Source organism: Pithys albifrons, chromosome 1 (genome assembly GCF_047495875.1).
Source record: "Pithys albifrons albifrons isolate INPA30051 chromosome 1, PitAlb_v1, whole genome shotgun sequence".
Lineage (NCBI taxonomy): Eukaryota > Metazoa > Chordata > Aves > Passeriformes > Thamnophilidae > Pithys > Pithys albifrons.
This window is the reverse complement of record NC_092458.1, coordinates 17,605,252-17,626,637: the sequence shown is the minus strand read 5'-3', so window position 1 is coordinate 17,626,637 and position 21,386 is coordinate 17,605,252. Positions and strand designations below refer to the sequence as shown.

The 21,386-nt window shown below is 37.3% G+C and overlaps 1 protein-coding gene across 2 annotated transcripts in view; it reads left to right on the top strand.

Moving 5' to 3' along the window:
* The window catches only part of ANKRD10 (ankyrin repeat domain 10), a 37,056-nt gene extending 21,365 nt beyond the window's left edge, over nt 1–15,691 (top strand). The window contains exons 4-6 of one of the 2 annotated variants that reach the window (XM_071569004.1): nt 7,288–7,523; nt 11,138–11,233; nt 14,086–15,691. In XM_071569004.1, the coding sequence (XP_071425105.1) occupies nt 7,288–7,523; nt 11,138–11,233; nt 14,086–14,552 (799 nt within the window). In that variant the 3' untranslated portion in view covers nt 14,553–15,691. Of the gene's footprint in view, nt 1–7,287; nt 7,524–11,137; nt 11,234–14,067 lie in introns of both variants that reach the window. The other variant, XM_071568922.1, reaches the window with a different exon arrangement.
* The last annotated feature ends 5,695 nt before the right edge of the window (nt 15,692–21,386 follow it).

The window sequence follows — 21,386 nt, the reverse complement described above, 5'->3', positions numbered from 1 at the left end:
ACCACCTAATGGTGCTCTTGTAGTAATTCTAACATTGCCTACGATGGTTAGTGAATTCTTTCTTCTGCCATTTGTTCAATTGTGAGTCAAAGTATCTAGGATGTAATTATAACTTCGTAATTCATGGTTCACCTGGATTTTTTTGTAGAAAAAGTGGCTTCTCAGAGGAGTCCTGTCCAGTGTATTCATCTTGTTATGATTTTGGAGGATGTTCATGGAAATTCTTACCGCTGTTTTTAAAAATCTAAACCAATTTCAACTGCCAAATGCTTTGTTGTGAAATAAAAACTTGGCACCAACTTGTGCTTTTGTAGATGCCCAGTGTGTAATTCTAGCATGAAATTTTATAGTTGTCCCTAGCAGTGACACACATCTGTTTAGTTAAGAGTATTTTTCTCTTGGTATCTGGGAAGGAAAAAAAAATCTGAAATTATTTCATATCTTCTGTATTTGGACACCAAAGGGTTAAAACACTTAATGTTTAGTATTTTAAAATCATTTTGCTTAAAAGTTTTAGACTAGTATACTGCTGTTTATATAGGAAACGTTTTTTCTCACTGTGGGGGTTTTCTGATCTTTTTTTCTCTTCTTTTGTTTTGTTTTAATCCTTGTATCTGCTAATTTTTATATAGGAATAGCTACTAATTCTTTTGAGATACAGCCTACTAAATTTAAAGTAATTGAAGCCATGAGTTGACCGGTAATTTTAATCCATTCTCTATAAATTTCAGTGAAGAACTGACAAATTGGTTTCAGGATGAAAGTAATAATGCTTTAAAAGGCATAAAAGGCTTAGTATCTTGTTGTTAAGGTGGTCACATGATAATGGCTTACATATTGAATAATGTGCTACAGCACTTTATGTATGTTAATGTACTTTTAATCTTAATGTTGCCTGCAAATATGTGATCCCTTATGGTATAAGTTTCCTGTTTATGCACCATTGCCCGTTTAAATCAAACAGAAGATTCTGAAACTGTAAAAACTACACATGTCAATGTTTTACAGCTACGTAATTCGAATTGACTTGATTTTTTCAAGTAATCCTAGAAAGGGGGAGCATTCCATATAGAAACTGCTGAAACTGCCACAGGTGCTTCTCCGAAAACCTTACAGTTGTGGCATTGAATGTTCAGTATCGCTTCCTTTCTGCACACAAGGCATACTGTTGAGGTATTTGTTGCGGTGATTGGTTTTAATGCTAATCTAGGAATTCAGATATAGAATCTATAGATTTGCATGCTTTGCTTACCCTAATTTACAATTATCTACATTTTTATTTGTAAACTAACAATAGATAAGTTGAGATCAGTAATTTTTAACAGCTATTACATTGATGTACGAAAACTGTGGTTTATTTTCTTAGATTGTCGCATGGCATTAACAAAAACACAGGTGTAGGCACTGTAATCACTTTCAAATTAAACATTTAGGAGATTTTTTTTTACATATATGAATGTTTTTTCGAAAAGGTCTGTTGTTGACTTTTTGTGGCAAATGTTTGTTTTGTTTTTCAAGGTATGTGACATTATAAGTGGAAGATAGTGTATTTCAAATGTATTTCTATGTTAAAAACACAGCTATTTTTCCACAACTGAAGCAACTTAGAAGCAATTTTTTTAAAAGTAAATTCAATATAATTTATAGTCCAATGTAAGAAGCACAAGTCTTTATGTTTTCTTTCCTACAGATCTTTCAAAGAATGAATTTTGTGAGTTATCCTGAAGTAAATCTTTCTTGCACAAATATAGTCATAGTTAAACAATTTGAAGTTTTGGATTGGGTTTTTTTTTTTGCTTTCTCTGACTTAGCCATAGTGAAACTGTCTTGAATATGTTTTGAGAGCTTGCCTCAGGTTTTTTCCTTCCTTTAGTGAACTTACAACAAACTGTGATTAGATTGAAATAATAAAAACATCCTCTTAAATAAAGCTAAACTGCAAGTTGAATTCATGTTTCTGTACACCAGTCCTGTTTGATCAGATAATGCCTTTGTCTCTATTGGTTTTGAACACCAGTTAAATTGCACTTACAGCCAACATTTTTGAAGATCATTTCAGAAGATGGAAATACCCAAACATGGTCCATCAGTGTACTCTTTATAGCTGCTTTAGTTTGATACCAGCACTCCCAGGTGAACTCAGCCTTTAGAATGGGAGTTCAGGTGGTGTCAACCAGAGGGAGAAAAATGAATATTAACAAAAAGTTCTCCTCATGCCAAGACTAGTCAGATTTGAAGACTGCCTGCGGACATCTCTTGATGGAAGAAGAAAAATGTGTTACAAGAGCATTTGTTGTTTCAAGCACAGGTGTGTGAATAAATGTATATGCAAATGTCAGAGTTTTAACTCAGTATATCAGTGCGTGTTTTGAGTTTGCTTATAAAAGACCTGTCACTACAGAACAATTCAAGTCTCATCTGTCAAGGACCTTCAAGTTCACCTACTTCTACTCATCCATATTCAGACTTCTGTCAACTTTTCTCATGTTTTTTTTTTTCTATTTAGAATAAGTTTATAATACGAAAATGTGTCCTTCCAGTTACACGTCTTCTTTTGCTTTGGAGTTAGCATCTTATACTTCTGTACGTTGAAGAAAACAAGATGTCTTTATTTCCAGCTCCTGGATTTTAGCCTACAAGGAGGTTGAGGGTAAATAATATGCTTCGTGATTCTAACTTGTTTCTAGTAATAAGAATTACGTGGAAATAGTGAATAAACTATAAAGCAAAAAAATATGCTGCCATGTGAAAGAACCTGAACAGGACTCAGTCGTTTTTCAAATACTTGTATTGCTTTGCAAAGGATGCAAGGTATGTGTTTTCTAAACATGGAGCAAATTGACTTTCTAAATTGACTTACCAAATCTGGGTTTAGCCCTGGGCAGTGTTAAGTAAAGAATTTACCTCCTGTTTGTCAGTTCAAGCCTTCAAATATGTTCCCGTCTGGAATAGGTGCCTAAAAGGCAATATATTTTCAGAGCTTTAGTCTTCCTTCTTCAGTTTTTCCACCTGTTCCTATTGCTTGACTGACATTTAGAGTTGTCTTCAGTTTTTGACCTTTTTCAATTTTTTCTGGAGAGAAATGGAATGAAGTTTTTGGGGCACAGCTGTCTGATTTGATGGTAACTAGGCCAGTCTGGTCAATGAATACAGTGCACCAAGTGAATGAATACTGCTTAATAAAGGCTGACTAATCATAAAATGCATGTAACTTTTCAAGGATTATTCTGATTTTCTTATTTATAACATGTTTCCATCCCTCCACACCTTCCTTGCCAGTAGTTTCTTGCTTCATAAGATCATCCTTGAAAAACGCAGTGTATGTAGCTTGCATTTTGTCTTGTTTCAGCTAGGTAAGCCTGGCTTAGAGAAAAACCTCAAAAAAACCTCATAAGCTTGTTCTCAAGTTTGGCATCTTTGTCATGGGAAAAAAAGGTTAAAAAAAAAGCCAGCAAGCAAAAAACCTACAAAACAAAAAGTAAAACCTGGAAGAAATTTCCTGAAGGTTTAATGTAAAAAAAAAAGTGTTCCAAGCTTCCTTGGAGCTTCCCCTATTTCAAAGTGTTCAGGGTAAAAGATGAAAACTAGTACCAATGGGATTTTTTAACTTACTAAAAAAATGGAGGGTGAGTGGAACAGAAGATTTTTTTCAAGAGACATGACATTTGAGATAGTTTTATCCATGTTGTCCAGTGTTTACTTTTTTCCACTGTTTTTCTTTTATAGCCCAGGACTTATCTGTTATAATAGCCTATTCTTCTTTATCTCTGCAGTTATGGGAAATGAAATACCTTTCAAGGCTAATAACTGAAGTAGTTGTATGTAGTGATTACCACTTTCAGTTTTCTGCTTGTTGATTTTTCTTTTATTATTTTTAACTGCAGTCCATGTCGTGTATAGTCTTCTTAGCAGCCAAATGAATCTTCAGTTGCTATTCCTCCCTTTCACTTGACAGTCAGTTCACAGGATTGCAGTTCATAACCAAGGCTGACACAGGGATTGCATGTAAAGGTTTGAACTCCTCTTAGCCTTACGTGTGGTTGAGACGGTGAACTGTTTCTATTTCCATCTCTATAATCTAGTCTGCTGACAGTAATGACACTTAATTCGTAGCTCTTGGGCTGAGTTGAGGGAGCTGCTTCACATTCAGCCCTTGGCAACATTTGAGACAGATCATATACCGCAGATTTAGCAATAGATGTGTTTCTGCTTCCTTGTAATTACTGCTGGAATGGAGTGGTTCCACTCCAAGTCCAGATTAGCACTTTTAAAGAATGGTCTACTAAATGTCCTAGCTTTTAAATTCATTTAAGTACCCCAGGGTTTCTGGAGGGACTGTATTACTCTCTATTTTCCTGTTGCACACTCTGAATCCCTATGGTGATTGCAAGATTTCTAAATTACTTTGGAATTACATAGAGCTCTTCAATCTGGTAAAACTGTGATGGCTGTTTAAGAGCGTTTTCTTTCCTGCTTTGTTTTTGTTCCTAGTTGAGTTAGCCATTTTTTCTTGGATTACTTGCATTTTGTTAGGATATATATAGCATGTATATTATATCATGGCTAGCTCTTGCTGTCTTTTGTGTTCCCATTGACAGATTTTTCTTCCTAGAGAAGACTAGAAAAGTCAGCTAAAGAAGTAGGTCTTTTTTATCTTTCTAGCCTGGTTTTGAGGAAGTGACAGGAACTTTCTGCAAAATTTGTCGGCTTTTTCTTTTCTTCATATTATTATTGGAATGCAAGCCTGTTTAGCTGAAATTTGAAAGTATATGCAAGTCCCAGAATAATCAAGCTTTGAGTAAAATAATAGACATTGACAACTAGATAGAGAAAAAACTCTCATATTAGTGTTCTCACTGTGAAGGTTCAGAGAGAATTTAGGATTTGTGTTCTCTTTCTTAGCGTTTGACTAAAAGGTTTTTACAGTCATCTAGATTCTGTAATCTTTTATTATATCGAACTTTTTTTTTTCATTACTAACTTCTGAACACATGACGTTCTCTTGAAAGTCATAGGCTACATCCAGGTTCACACTCTTAAGAAAGATTCCTAAACTCTCAGAAGCAAGACTGTTACATCCAGTGGACTTAAATCCCTTAAAAATCTATGCAGTGCTTTCAGAATACTTCTGTAGAACAATCTTTGTATATCTGTTAAGAGTAAGGATGGGACAGATCTTTAAAATATCAGGTGTCATTACATTTTAAAATAAAAAAACTCTTAAGTTCATTTATTTTGTTTCTGGGTAATTAATTCTGCTTTCCCAGAGTTTGGTCATGTAGTCTTACACACTTAGATCTTTGTACATTTCCAAATGCCTCTGGCATCTCGTATTGATGTTGGTTTGAGGAATGATGACTTAACTGTAGTCTGCCTTACAGTTGATTTTTCAAAGCACAGTTATTTTTCAATAACATTTTCTAAGTAATAGAATTACTGACTTGTTGAAGTTATTTAGGTGGTCATTCAATACCATATTGTTTCTGTCATTCTTGTCTTTGTGTAACTTTAATTTGCTCTTGCTTAGATTTCCTTTACTGTCTTTTTGGGGCTCACAAATTTAAAACAGATTTCAGAGAACTGAGCTTTTTTTTTTGGACCAAACCAGATCTGTTGTAATTTGTTTCTTAAGGTGTAGTTTCGTTGTGTTACATCTGTACGCTGCACAAGTAAATCGGAACTACTAAAATAATTGAATTTTAGCTGGAACCTCAATAAGACCTGGTTCAGCGTGGGAAAGGATTGGCTGCATTTTGCAGAACTTCTTAAAATGAGGGGAAGAAACTAAGACTTTTTCCTGATGCCTATCTTTAATTATCTTTTGTATTAATCCCATTTATATACTACCTGCACTGGATGGACAGAATATTCTGTTTTGCAGCTGTCTTCAAGGTATTCTAAACTGATACCACCACCTTGCAGTTTCATTTCTTTGGTATAACTAAGTTTTTCAGTCTTCCAAAGTTGTACTTTCTAGACCTCTTGACTGCTGTTCTCTGGATTCTCATTAGAAGTCCAAGTTAAGTGGTGACTTAAAATAGTGTAGTATGGAATGAAATTAACCCTAGTCTACCCTACTAGGTTTTGTGGTTTTGTAGTATTTTAATTTATCCATTTATGGAAATGGCCTTGCTTCTAAAATTTTTTAGTCTCATTTTTATAGCAAAAAAGTTACAGTGACCTGGGAAGCAAATCTGGGCTTTGTTCTTTGATCTCTTCACATGAGTTGTTTTCTACTTCGTATCAGTTTCAACAGAATCAGGTCTGTTAATCTCCTGAAATCTTACTCTCTTGACTGGTCTCAGTAATGGACTTGTCTAAACTGTTGAAGTCAAGGAACAAAAATTCAATTTTTCTGACCAGTTACATCTGTCCGGAAAGGCAGAAAAATGTTAGGAAAGATTAATTGGCATCTTTTGCTTTGCCATCTAGTTCTGTCATTTCTGGCTCTCGTCTCCACTTTTATGCTCTTCCTTATGAAGTTAGCCCAAATGTGTAAGCACAAGATGTATGTTTTTTTAAATCCGTATGATATACAGCCCTTCTTCAAATTAAACCTGTACCTCTCTACACGCCCTCCCTGATATAATTTATAGTCTCCTTGATGTATTACAATACTCAAAATCAATGCCATTCTCTCATGCGCGGCAAAGCCTTGATTCAAATTAACAGCGATTCCCAGTACTTATGATGTCACACACTTTGAAATGAGAAACAAACCAGAAACAAAAGTATAAGCAAAGCATAACTAAGTATAGCATCTTTATCTATCTGTCTTTTTCTATATATGTATATATTTTGTTGTTAGGAAGAATAGTGATGTTGTTGTTACCTTAGAAACCAGAATGCCATGGACAATTGCCAAGTCATGTTACGTTTGTTTTGAGTATTTGATCCTTTGCTCAAGTTAAAGCAATAGATTGCAGAATAAAATGCAGAAGATGGTAAAATTCAGCACTTAATTAGTCTGAAGTTTATGTAAAGGTCAGATACTTCGGACTGTATTAGAGTAAAGCATTTTGCGAAGTTTAAATAGGAAGATGATTTAAAGCACATAGTATATTAATTTTATTTAAAAATGTGTTGTCTCCCAAATTTTGCTTAGAAGCCAGATATATGTGCAAAAAGATAAGTTAGTTATAAAACTAAGATTAATAACTAATTTCTTAATGGAACTTTGCTAAATGTATGTTTTCTCTCATCACCAGCAGATAGATAGTCAGTAAGGGCAGCACCAGCAAGCTAGCGTGATGAATGAGTGTAATTCAGTTTCTTTGCATTGTACAGCTTGAGAAATGCCAGTGGCCTGACAGCAGCAGACCTTGCACATACCCAGGGCTTCCAAGATTGTGCCCAGTTTCTCTTGAACCTCCAGAACAGTCACCTGAATCGTTTCTATAGCAATGGCACCTTAAATGGGGTTCATCAGAATGCAGGTCCCAATCCATTCAGTGGTGGGACAAGTCGAAAGAGATCCTTTGAAGATACAGAGTCTGCTGGAGCAAAGAAGGCTAGAACAGAAGGTGAGACCCCAGAGGTAAAAGGGATGGGTTGATACTGTTGCTGAGAAAGGTAAATAAACATTTTAAAGCCTTTTTGAGTGGATGTTGAGTATTATTGACAAACTCATATATCTAAGTTACATATTAATTACAAGAAGCAGATGAATACGATTCCATGCTGCAAGATCCCAGTTCTCTCTGTCATCATCTTGGCGTGTTCAGAAATTTCTGTTTCCAGAGAGTGCTATAGCTGCATGATGCCAAGAATAATTATGCAGAGAAGTAGGAGCTAAATTTAGTTTTTACTCCTTCCTCAGTTTCTTCACCTTCGGGAGAGCCAAATAACATTGTGTTGACTCACACAGAGGGTCGGATGTTCTGATGATAATTTTCCATTTGGGGATTAATTTGCAATTCACAAACTGTGCTAGGTGTAAGGTGAACGAAAGAAATATAAGGCAGAAAGGTTTCTCAGAGAAGGGGGGTTATGTCCGTAAGTTAACATACCTTAAGTTTCCAGGATGGTGTTACAAGGGGAACTGCTCTCTCAGAAGAGGATGTAAGGCTAGAATTAGTCTTGAAGATTCCTGTTCAGCCTTGTGCATTGAGGATAGATACTTCCTTGCCAGCAATGATGCAGTATTACAACCTGAAGATATTTTGTGGTAGCTCTATGAAGAAATCTGTTTTTATATCTTACAGACACCTTGAGTAACACAATAGAGAATATCTCCTTCCTTTCTGTTGGTCATCCCATTAAAGTCTCACTACAAACAAGCAGCAATTCTGCACTCAAACCTCCTTTTTGCTGTGCTTGGCATCAGGAATGAGACTTCATAGATTTTCATTGAAGACACTATTTCAGTTAAAGTTGATGTTGTTCTAACATGTGACTTTCAGTGAGTCAAACAGAATGGGCTCAAACAGTGCTTATTTCTAGCTAAGAGGGAAATTGAGACCTAAATCATGTTTCTAAATATGCCATGGGCAACATAAATTACATCGATATTGACACTAATATTTGTTCAGTACTTGATGTGCAAGCACCCAAGCACCACTTCCAGCTAGCCCATGATCAGAGACTGTAACTGAGTACTCCATAGCCAGTCACAAGATATGTTACTTCATGTAGCTGGTCTAAATGATAAATTTCACGATGAAGAAGAGTCCCTGTGCAATAAAATACAAGACTTTCAGGAATCATGTCCCTAAGTAGCTACACAGAGTAAGAAAACTTGTGCAGTGTCCAGGTTGCCCATAAGACCTACAGGAAAATGTTTTCATTGCATTGATGTTCTGCTACTAGAAGGCACTGCTTAAATCTTTTGAAGAGCTTCTCCTGAGTGTTCCTAACCAGCCATCTCTTTGAGTTTCAGAATGTGACTCCAAGCAAGTCCATAGGCAGCATTTCCCTGCAGTCTGTGTGGGTGACACTGGACTAGCTGTGTGTATTCTCCATGTTGCCCTGAAATAGCAGTATCTGCATCACCTTTCACTGCAAACAGTTGGTCCAGTGCATAAGTTAGATCAAACATAAAAATAAACAACGCAAGTGAACAATTACAAAAATACTCCTAAATAATACTCCTAAACAATTACAAAAATACTAAAAAGCAATGGGAGTAGGAAATCTTTTGAAATTGTTACCATATGAATTTTTAAGACCTTTGCAAACAAATGCAAAAGCTTTACTGCATTTGCCTGAAGGTTTCCAGATTAACTAAGAGATGCATCTCAGCTGTGAAAGCTGCAGTTTCTAATTGACATGTCTGTCCTCGAAGACATCATCAGTAATAGCTATTGTATCGATGTAAAAAGTCTTGCAGTGAGATTGAGTCACTTTCCCTGAGGCATTTTTGTAAACAACAGAGCTGAGTAATGAGTCATCAGTATATCTTTGTGCTTAGCTGGCCTTTTGACAAAATAAGCTCAATTTTGTGTTAATTTTGCCACTGAAACCACACTGGTCTGTTATGCTTTAAAGACTATTTACACAGAAGGTTCCAGGTGTTCAAAGAGTGCAGGCAACCTGTATTTGCAGGGGAGAATCAGGTTTTGATGGCCATAAGCCAATTCAGTACAACCACTGCTTTGAAAAAACTGCTTTTTATGACAATGTATGTCCCTTACAAGAACCTGTAAACGGTAGAGTTGCAAGAAGATAAATAATTACGCTGTACTTTGCCCTGGAATAGCTGAAGTGGGCAGTGAGTGGGGTTTATTTGTAACTTTGTGTATATGCACACACGTGTATCTACTATCAGGTGCATAGTATTAAACCTTCAGCCTCAAAATTAAGTGACACTGATACCTGATACACTATGATTCAAACTAATAGCTTTCTCAAAGGTAATGCAAAAATGAGTTCTGAAGGCTGAGGCTAACTAAACAGAAGTAACTTGGTGGCCAGTTTCAGATTATACACCAGATTTTTCATTTTTACTTAGAAGCATGGGCTGGATTTTATGTCAGTTCTAGAAATGTCACTGTTCTTTCTGGGCAGGTTGGCAGAGGGTTGTTCTCAGGGTCAGAAATGATGATGATGATGCTCATCAGGCCACCTGGTTACACAGCTGTTCATGGCAGTCCTAATCCTGGCCCCTCTGCTCCAGCCCTCAGTGGGTTGACTGCACTGCGCTGTGTGTGCTGCACGTTGTCCTGACTTGCTGTACAAAACCAGTATCATGAGCCTCAGCATGGCTGCTTCGGGTGTTCTTGTGAGGTGGGGATGGAGGGCATTGCCAGGTGTACTCTTGAATTGGCCAGCATGAAAGAGCGCTTATATATTCCTCTAGGTAATTAGAAAAAAATGCCTTTGTTCCTTGCTTAGGGTAGTTTGAAGTTCACTGATCCAGGGGCCCTGGCGTCCTAAGTCCTCTGTGATCTCTTTGGCCCTGGAACACTTTAGCTATTGCTTCAGATTCTTTAGAAATGAGCAGTTCACAGAAATTTTGGTTGTACCCAAGATAATGAGAGCTGACTTGCAGTCTGCCAAAGCAGCTCTTTATAACATGAATGTTTGCAGCGTAAATAGAAAGATACATGGATCTCCATGTGATAACTGGAGTCGCTCTGGGCAGTAGATAGGAGGTAGTGAAGTCAAGCCCATCTTGGTTATGGTTATTAAAATGTTCCCCACAGGAGTCTCACCGCTTACCAGCTGCTCTCAGAAGACAGAGCTGTACATTTAGCTCTTGAACCGTCTGGTATGAATAGGGGGAATTACTGGGCCCTGGCCTTTGGGAGTGAAAGAGGGAATCATCCACACTGACAGTAGACAAATGTGGGACAGAGACCTTTTTTCTGTTGGGCATGTTAGCTGTAAATCCTGAACATGAATAACTTAAGTTGCTCTTTTATTCAACCACTTAGTACATTAAACTAGTAAGTTTGATGTGTAGGTGCAAAGTCTGATAGGTACCCTGGTAGTTCTCCATTTTGAGAAATTAAAATGAATGAGCAAATACTTTGTAGTTACTCTGCATTTTGAATCTTGTACATCAGAAGCTTTCAGATGTGCAAAATTTACATTTCTTTGTTAAAAGTTTGTGCTTTAATAATCAAAATACTCATCTATTTGTTGGCTGAATTTTCAAGTGGGCAGCAGTGACTAAACATGACTCCTTTTTTATCAGCTTACAGCTTTGATGGCTTAATACCGATGACGAATGGAGGAGCTGAGGACGATGCTGACAATATGCACGTTGATAGAGAGTTTGCTGTTGTATCAGGTGGGAGTGGACAGTTTGCTGTTAGCTACAACAACATTCAAATGGTTGAAGACACCAAACAACAGGAGAGTACTTCTGTTGGACCAAAAGAAATTGAAATATACACTGTTTCTGCAATGCAAACTCCTTGCCGTTGCAAGAATCAATATGCGTTTTATTTTTAAGTATAAAACTTAGTCTTTCATTTTTGCACATTGTTGTTCAGAGTCGTGGAAACTATTGTATTGCTGTAACACCCATTATATTGGGGGTTTAGTAGGCATCAAAAATTAGCTGTTTCAAGCAATGTATTGTAATGGTGAAAGAGAACATTTATTAATCGTTTCTTAATATTTCAGATAAACAGAAATCCACGATGGCTGTTACACTTTTAACCTGAGGCTTGTATTACATTGTGCCTTGCTTTTCGTTGCTATGTCAGGTTAAAGGAAGTTCAGAAGTAATTTTATTACATAATTTTGATTAAATGGATTTCATGACTAATAAGAAGACTTGATAGGGAAACATATCCTAGCTTTGAAAATAACATGTTATGACAAAGCTATATTCAAAATATTACAACAAATACTATAAAAAGTAGTCTAGACATACATCATATGTTCATAATTTGTTCAGACACAATAGCATAAGTGCAGCATCCTGCTGTGGGGTTTTTATGTAAATAAAAGAGTGGATATCACAGGTCTTAAACTCCTATTTGGAACAAGTGTACCTTGGAAAACAGTTTTTGTGTTTTGTACTGATCTTCATAAGACAGTCAAAATGTTACTAGTGTTAGTGAATATTAATGCTCTAGGTTTTTTAAGGGCTGCTTAATCAAGATGCTTTTGGTAACCCCAAGATGTGTATAGAGTTTGATTCAAACTCTTGGGTCAGCTTTTTCCATGCACTTTGTAGGTTAAGACATGGAATTACTATGGTAGTGCATTACTACATTCAGAAATTCATTTCTTATTTATTGGTTGATTTGTTCTGCCATAAATATGTTTACGCTTTGTACCACAGATCAGATTCACCAAAGGGAATGATAATTAATAGATATTTTAATATATTAGGAATAAATGTATATACATATACATAATCGATACTTTAAAAGTGGACTATGATATTTTCCAGTGATAATTACTAAGTGTTCTTATATATGGAGAATGATTGTCTTTCATAAATATACTCTATTACTATAGGTGCTCATTTTTAACAAATAGTAACGTTCTATAATTATCACTAGAACAATTCATTACCTACTTTTGCATATTACCTAATAGAAGTGCCATTTTTATTATATTTGATTTGGCAAAGCCAACCTATAATAGTTGATTTTTAAAAGTTAAATTTTGCACTTTTGAGTTAATAAACACTATATGAAATTCCTTCTGTGCGTTTTCATCACTGAAATACTAGCTTTGATGTCTTGATGGGTTTGTAGGGGTTTTTCCACTTTTAGGAAGAATTTATAGTTAGTTCAGCTGATGTGGTTATTTTAACCTGTGTAGGGACTAAACAGGAAACTCCAGTGAGTTACAAACTGAACACATTTCTTGGCATTACGTATTGGGGTCTGTTGAGTATCAGTAGTGTAATTTGTATTTCTGATGATAGCCATGCAAAAGACTGAGAGAGAACCAAAACTTCAGATCCTTCTTTGTCAAACAGTGGTACTCCTTATGCGTCATTTAAACGGGAGCCAATGTTTAACAGGTGTGGGAAGTTGCCAACAGACCAACTGGCTTAACTTGGATACACGCAGTAAATGCAGTCCTGTTTTGCACAGGAGTTCATGCGTTCATGGATACATAAACATACGTGCATGTATCCAAGGATAACTACAGAATGCAAAATCTATAAACGTCACCGCGTAGGTCTGCAGAGTCTGTGTTTGCCTTGTTCATCTTTACCAATATAGACATAAATTTCATTTTTAAGTCAGAGTATATCACGCATTTTTTGTGCTAGTACTTTTGAGTACCACTGCAAAAACATGCATTTCAGACAGACTGATGAAATCTGTTCATGGAAACAAAGCCTAATTGTACTGATTACTAACTTCAAAGGAGAAACTGCTTCAAAGCAGTTGTCAGTGGGTTTTGCATGCATATTTTTAGAATTTTATTTCCTACTACTGATACTTTTTAGTCTTCTGTGCACTCTGCTCTTGCTGTTGTGTGGCATTTTGTGTGTGGTTTGTACAGATGCTATTATAAACTTGTCATTAAAAACAAACCTGCCCAGTATGTTGTCTGGCAAGCTGCTAGGTAAATTGAAGTACTTTCTGAATAAAGGAACTTGGAAACATTTTATGTTAGCGCCCCAACAAAACATTTCTTTATTTGACTTATTTCTGTGCATACTGTACTGTGAGAGTTACCATTAAAAAGAAAAAAAAAGAGTCATGGTTAAATTATATCTGAAAAATTAAAACCCAACCCTCTCACAAATACTCAGTTCTTGTATGTACATAGTCTTTCATCTCAAGAGGCCATTACAGTTAAGGTGGAAAGATGCCTTTTGATCCACCTTTGAAAACACTGCCCAGAATGTGGTCTGCTGCACTTACTTCATACAGTTAAAAGAAAAATAATCTGAGAAGTTCACATTGTCTTTGCAAAGATTAATATAGGCATATTTACAAGTCAAATGTAGATAGTTGCATTTTCAACATAAGAATCCATGCTACAAGCTTACTGGTCAGCTGTCATTACTTTGAACTACCTACATCATTATAATGAAAAGGTAGATTTGTTTTCAAAGCTGTGTATGGAAACATTTTTTAAATAAGTGAAGTATAGTGGAGACATTTTGATGTATTTGCATTTATTCTTAATTGTTGGTGACAGGTGTATTTCTTAATGCAGATATGAATAGCAGTAGCTCCATATTGAATGCACTGACAAATGGATGTGCCATCAATGGACATTTGGATTTCACCGCCGCACAACAGCTCAGTGGGATGGATGCCAGGCGTGAGGAGTGCTTAGCATTAACACCTAACGGAATAATTCCTGGAATAACTTCTCCCAGTAGGCATCGAATTCATACCAGTAATGGCACTGAGGAACCAGAAAAAGCCATGAGTAATTCCACCGATATGTGTGGATCTCTCCATCTGAATGGAAGCCCAAGTAGCTGTGTTTCTAACCGGCCCTCGTGGGTGGAAGACCCTGGAGATACTTTGCACTATGGACACTATCATGGTTTTGGGGATACTGCTGAAAGCATCCCTGAACTCAGTAGTGTTGTTGAGCATTCCAATTCTGTCAAGGTCGAACAGAGATATGACAATACTGTCCTAGGCACAATGTATTTGTATCATGGTTCCTAGATAAATGACCTTTATATCAAATGCATATTGAAATTGCTACCAAATGAAACCGGGGTGAAAAACCTCACATAGCATTAAATTTGAAGATTGCAACTTGTTGCTATTTTTACACTTTGTTTATATGAAAAGTAAACCTTTAATTTGATGGCCTTATACAATAGTTGTAGTTTGTTGCATGTATGGGGCTTATTTAGTGATAAAATAGGTGCTGTCATGATGGAATGTTTATTGTTTTCATTTTTTTATTATGGAATGTTCTGGTTTTTGTATTTTTTTTCTAAGCTTGTGAACACTATCCCTTTTTAGAGCTGTTTTATTAAAACAATGTTTAATTGAATTTTGTGAAGAAAATGTTACGTATGTGCATCACTTAGAGGTAAACATTTTTCGTTTCTGTATCTTCTGCTGAAGCTATGGTAGCAATATCAATGCCGGCTCTCACTATGCAAGGTTGAAAGTGGCAATCTTCCAGAGCTTCTCTGACTTTATAGTTTGTATATTTGTTTGGTATAAGTAGATGTTCATCTTTAAATTTTTTGAACAAGTTATTTAGAAACGCAGGGACAAATTTGGAAGAAGTTACTGTTTCTGTAGCATAGAAGTGCTTTTTGTTGTTGGGCTCTTTGCATTACAGAGTGGGAAAGTTTGGTCGCAGTTGGGTGTGCCTCAGGTTAGCTCTGTGGTGGCTTCTCTCCTTTATGTGTGTGCTTGATATTTTACCATAGCTCACAGACCAGAGGCATGTTGGCACTGTTCTGCTTTGTACGCAGTTTAAAATTGCTGTTACTCGTTATAGAATTTGCCAAGTCAAAATATTTGAGTTTGACTGTCTTGGATATACATTTATTGTCTTTTTTTTAACACATGCTTTGAAAATGTAATGTTGTGTACTCTTTGGGCTATGCTCACAGAAAATATGTTGTATTATAATGCTTAATACACAAATCAAAATTCGTATAGGTGCACTATATGAGCACTAATAATATAAGTTGCTGCTTGTGTTATAAGTGAAGAGTGGAGAAGAATATGGTAAATGAGATAAGCCCTCTGAAATGTGTTGATTTTTTTGTTCTTGTTTTGTTTAAAAAGGGACCTTTACAATTGGATTAAAAAAATAAACATATTACATCGTATCTGAATATTTTGTTTACATGTTATTTTAGTGGCAATTTGAGAAGCCTTTAATAGTTTATAGGTCATAATTCTTCATAATCTTTCTCAGTGCTGCTGTGGAATTTCATCATTTTGTCAATATGTGGAAGCAAATGGGAACAGCCCAGTAAGTTGTCCTAGACTTAATTACAGAAGCACATACTGGATATTCTGTGTATGATGTTTATATCAGCCTTCAAATGGGTTAAAATACTGCCTGTCTGATTTTTATAGAAAATTATAGTCTCTTTCAAACGTTTTTAAGCAAAATGCTACTAACTATGGAGAAGTCAGTATTTTAAATAGCCTTTACACTGAAGTGGTTTACTTCACACAAGGTGCTCACAGCATATTGAGAGTAGCACTGATAAGAAAATCGACCAGTTCTTTTGTAGGTAATTGGCCAGGCCAGACAGTTCTTTGGTGGTTTAATTTGCTGATGTGCTGTCCAGAGGAACATGTGCTATTACCATCATAGTAGCGTGTTTTGGTTTGAAACCTTGGCAAAATGCAAAGTGTAAACCACAGCAACAAAGCTCCCTCCCCCCGCCAAGAAAAGGGAGGGAAAAAAACGAAAACTCAGAACTGGTTTATATACTTACACAGGAAAGGGAAAATTAAAAGCAAACTACAGTATAACATGTATATTCAAAGATAAGAAAGAACAACCAACCTCCACCTCCCACCAAAGCAGATCTCATTACTCTGGATCCATAAAGCACCTCAAAAGACACCTCCCAAGAGACACTTGGCAAGAGAGGAGAAAAACTAACAATAAAAAATATTTCCCAAGATAACAGAGGTGGGGCAGCAGTGAGGCTTAATGTCAGCAGAACAGCAGCAGCACGTCCTCCTAGGGCTGCAGCCGTGTTCAGAAAGACCAAAAGTTCCCTCCTCCCTCTCTTTTTATACTGAGATGATGTATGAACTCATTGGCCAGTAGAAGTCAGCTGGCCTGACCCAGCTCAAGTCAGCTGATAATCCAAGGCCTACTCTAAAAACCAAAGCCTAAATCTGGGTTTAAACCCAGCACATAACACAGTAACTGGCATTTGCTGTAGCATTTGGTTCTGGGGATCTTCATAGTGTTTGCTGAGTTTGCTCCATATGCTTTCTTGTGCTTCTTCAAATAACTCATACCGAGCGCTGCCATCTTACCTCCAGGGCTGTAAACTGATCCCTGAAGGGCTTTCTTTGGGTGCAACTAAATGAGCATGTGATGGTGGAATTTTAGGTACACAATTTTAGCATGATAAGATTTAGACTGTGTTCATAAGGCAACGTTTTGAAAATGTGTGTACATTTGGTTTTCATACACTTGCTCTGCACATCTTTTCACCTAAAAATACCTTGGAAGACACTGTCTTTCAAAATCAAAGAGAGAACTTACAGCTTTATTTTAAGAAGCACTTCTATGCCTATATGTTCAGCCACATGCTAACAGAGACACAGATTTCAAGGTCTGTATGTGTTGTCAGGCCCCATCAAAGCCAATTGTTAAGTTACCATTAAATGTAGAAGACCAGTGAGAGCCATACGATGTGGACACCCTGTGTGGGTTTGCTGAGTGTCTTCATCTTTGGTAAATGTAGAAGCCTGTGACAGAGTATGCCTCAGCCAAGAGCTGAGATGCATCGTTTTAAAAACATCGAATAAGAATTCCAAGACTTTTTTTTTACAGGTGTTCTATGAGACAGTGTATGTACTTACAGCAAAGGCCATCTAAAGTCTTTGTTTTAAATTATTCCATAATTATCAATAGAACACGAAATAAGAGTCACAGAATCCCAACATGCGTGAAGTTGGTGGATATACCCCCAAGCATATAGTGCTGTTGTGAACACATACCACCCTTTCAGGAAAAAAGTTTTCTCATGTTTATTTGGCATTTCCAGATTTTCAGTTTGTCTTGTAATTTGAGATACATGTGAGCAATAAAATCATAAAAGTAATGAGCTTAATAGATCCAATTGCACTTCTGGTAAATGAGTTAGTAGGTGAAGAACTTCCATTGTCCAGCACAGAATGAGTTCTGCCGGCTATGTCTGTGTCTGTATAAAGAATCATAGAATGGCCTGGCCTGAAAGGGACCTTACAGATCTAGTTCCAAACCCACTGCCATGGGCAGGGACTTGTAACTATTGATGATGTAGAGGCCTTGTTTTTAAATCCCTTGCTGTTAAAATACGGAAGTCTCATCTGGTTTTGCTGTGCTAAACCAACTGAGGTAGTCCAAGAAGGCTGGCACAGCTCACAGGCCCTCCTCAGGCCTGAGCTGCCAGGTCTCAGATTCTGCTGACAGCAGCGCTGAGCCGTTTGGATTTACGCTGTGCTGTGCAATTCCTGGACTGCTGTCTTTTAAACACCTGGAGGTGAATTCTCACAACCTTTTTGCCTGACAAGGGCAGTAGAATTGTAGGACTGTTCACACTTGGACCTTTTTCCAAGTTTGGGATTTTCAAGACTTATCAAGAAAACTTTTTTTAGGTGTTGCTTTGCCTTACTATTGTCTTGATTTTGAGAATGGTTGTCCAAAACAAAAGTTTCCTTTCCATCTGCCTAGAGTTCACTCAATAGCAGCAACCATAAATATCATGTGGAATACACTGTCCTTGTTATCTCTTTGCTTGAGACTCAATTTTGCATGAAATTTCACTTTCTTTCTTTCTTTCTGGCTTGTGCAGAGGTGTTTGCCCTAATTCCTTCCAAATGTAGGCTCTTTCCTAGTTTGTTTTTCAGAACCATTGGCAGTTTTGGCAGAAATACAAATAAGCACAGGTGTGGGCAGAATTTTAATACAGAATATTTCTGACCAAGTAGTTAAGTTTCACAATGTTGGAAGAGGGAAAAGGGAACTGTTACACCACTTCATACATGGTTACAGTCTTTAATAATTTTAACAATCCCTGATTGTTTCCTGAACATTGGTCTTGCACCTAACTGTGGTCAGATCCTGATCCTTGTTCAAACTTGCATTCCACAAGATAGCAAAAGACATTGCAGTACAGTGTATTTCACTACTTTAACAGCCATCCTTCTGCAGCCTGAAATTGAACCCCAGCTTAGTATTTATATCCAAGTTACAAATCACTAAGGAGCATCTGCCATTCCAGTTACAAATGTACATTCAAAAGAGCTGCCTCACAAAACATGGAAGTCCTGAGCACAAAACACATTTAGATGGAGGATTCCTTGCTGTCGCATATGCTGGAGCCAGCCAGCCTACAGTATGAGCACTTACCAGTAACACACACTCTGTGAGCTACAGCCTTGAACACTTTGCTCACTTTGTGTCCCACCAGTTTATCCCAGTCAGTGAATTACTGCACTTCCCTCCAGCACTTTCCTGCCCAGCTTGTGTTCCCACACTGACACAGCCAGCGCAGTATGGCCTTTATGTCCCCTGATTTGGGCACGTGGGGCAGCAGCAACAGAGGGTGAGGTAACTGGACTGCTCCTCCCTTACTGGTGCCATTACATGTAACACATGTGCAGCTTCACACTGGCACCTTCAAATCCTGTCACATTTTCTCCAGGCTGGTTGCTACCCTGGAGAGATTCTTTTTAATTGTGCTTTCCAGGGGCCTTTGTAACAAAAAAAAACCCCAACAAACAAACCCTTCTCTGACATTCTAATAAGATTTGAGTTTGTTTCTGATTTTTTTTGTTATTTGCGTCTAACCCTAAAGTATGGCTTTGTGGCAAGGTACAGCTAAAATTATTTTCTTGATGTTCCAAGGAGGAAGTCCTGGATGCCTTGGTTTGGAGTCAGGTGAGCTGGGGATGGAGCAGTGTTGTGGAGGTCCTACAGGGATAAAAAGAGAGGAAGTGCAGGGGAAGCTTCCCATGCTGCACAGTGTTGAGAGCTGCAGCAATTGTGCTGCAACAGAAGACGCAGGAATGGAAGATGGTAACTTAGGGAGATCCCATTTTCCTGCTGCTGCAGGACTGGGAACCGCAGCTCCACAGGGTAGGAAATCCTTGAGACCCAGCTGAAAAAAAAAGAAAAAAAAAAGTCTTGTGTAAACAGGATTTACTATTCCAGGCAACTGGTAACTATTTCTGCTACACTACTTAATGACTCCCAGACATTTCACACCTCTCTTTCCTTCCCCCAGAGTTTCCTGTCTCAAATGGGTGCCTGGTTGTTCACAGGCAAGGATCAAAAAAACTCTGTTTTACTGCAGATGGTTTATTTTAAAACCATATCTGGCTGTAATATTTTTTTTCAATACACTGCAAGAGTTCATAACGGAGCCATATATTTGGCCCTGTTATGAACATTCATTAAAATCCAATTTAAAAGCTTTGCCACAGTCAAAATTATATCCCACCAAAAAAGCATAATCTGTTACCTGTAGTATGAGAATGGAAGTTAGGCATTGCCTCTCCATCCAAAAATCATGTTTGAATGAGTAACTTCTCTGCTTCTGGGTGACTCAGCTGCACAGGACTTGATAGCCACTTCCAAATCAGTAGGAATTAGCCTCAACTGGCTGAAGTGCAGTCAGAGGAGACACACATTTGACACTGAAGACAAGTGTCCTGGCTCAATCACTGATTTGAGCAGTGCTCCATAAGGGAAATAGCCAAATACTTAAAGCTGAACACAACACTAAATTGCATAGTCTTAATTATATTTCTTCTTGCCAGGCTAAAACTGTAAGTTAAAAAAAGTAAGTTTGTCTGAATTCCTTTTTCTGCAAAGGCAGGATGCAGTCTTACTACAGAGGAAATCCCACGTATTAATAGAGCTCCCCTTTTGATGTTACCAAAAGGTCAAGTGCTTTTTTTTTAGTGCTAGCTGGCAGCTCAATCTGACCAGAGACATGTGCTCTCCTGTGGCAGCCACAAACTTCATAGTGTCTGCAGGTTTTGCCAGATTTTGTTTGGGGGAGGAGAAGTTGGGGGTTGTTTGGTTTTATTCTCACGGTTTTTAAAGGTTGCTGTGAGTTGGATCAAGACTCCATAACATCATGTCCATAGCTTGGAATCTCAGTTTATTCTATTTCATATTTGACACATTCTATAATATGAATATTTCATAAAAATCTGTACCAAAAAGAAAAATTATGAAAATCAGGCAGGTACACAGTGTAAGAAGAACCAAGCAAAAATACATGCATGATGCAGAGAAGCACTTACTTAAATGATTCCTGGGATCAAGCAATTCTCCCAACTTTAAGGTGTCCAACCAGAAAATTTCATAAATTCTAAGAACTATAAAATCCTCAGGATTTCTTTATATACAGCACAGCTAATAAGACGCCTAGAGATTTATTTATTGGACTATGTTCATAGTTAATGTCTCAAATCTTCATTTTCAGCTGAAATTCTAATACTAATAAATCACAGACATCTTCCATTAGCTGATGTGCTGGACACCATTTGCCAGATAGATTTTTCTCTCTTCATCTTGGAGCGTTACCCTGCAGGTGCATGTTGGCACTGCTGACAGTAACCAACTACGACAATGGTGTAAAGACATGATTGTCACTTGTGCGGAGGGGATTGCCACTTTTTTGAATGCACAACAATTGCCTTGTGGTGTAGGTGAGCACTATCTATTAGGGGTGGTTGTCCTGTGGCCTCTGGTGCATGGCAGTTCTACAGGAGGCAGAAATACACCAGCAGCTGTATTAAAGCTAAAGAATCACCATCATCCATACTGATCTCAAAAGA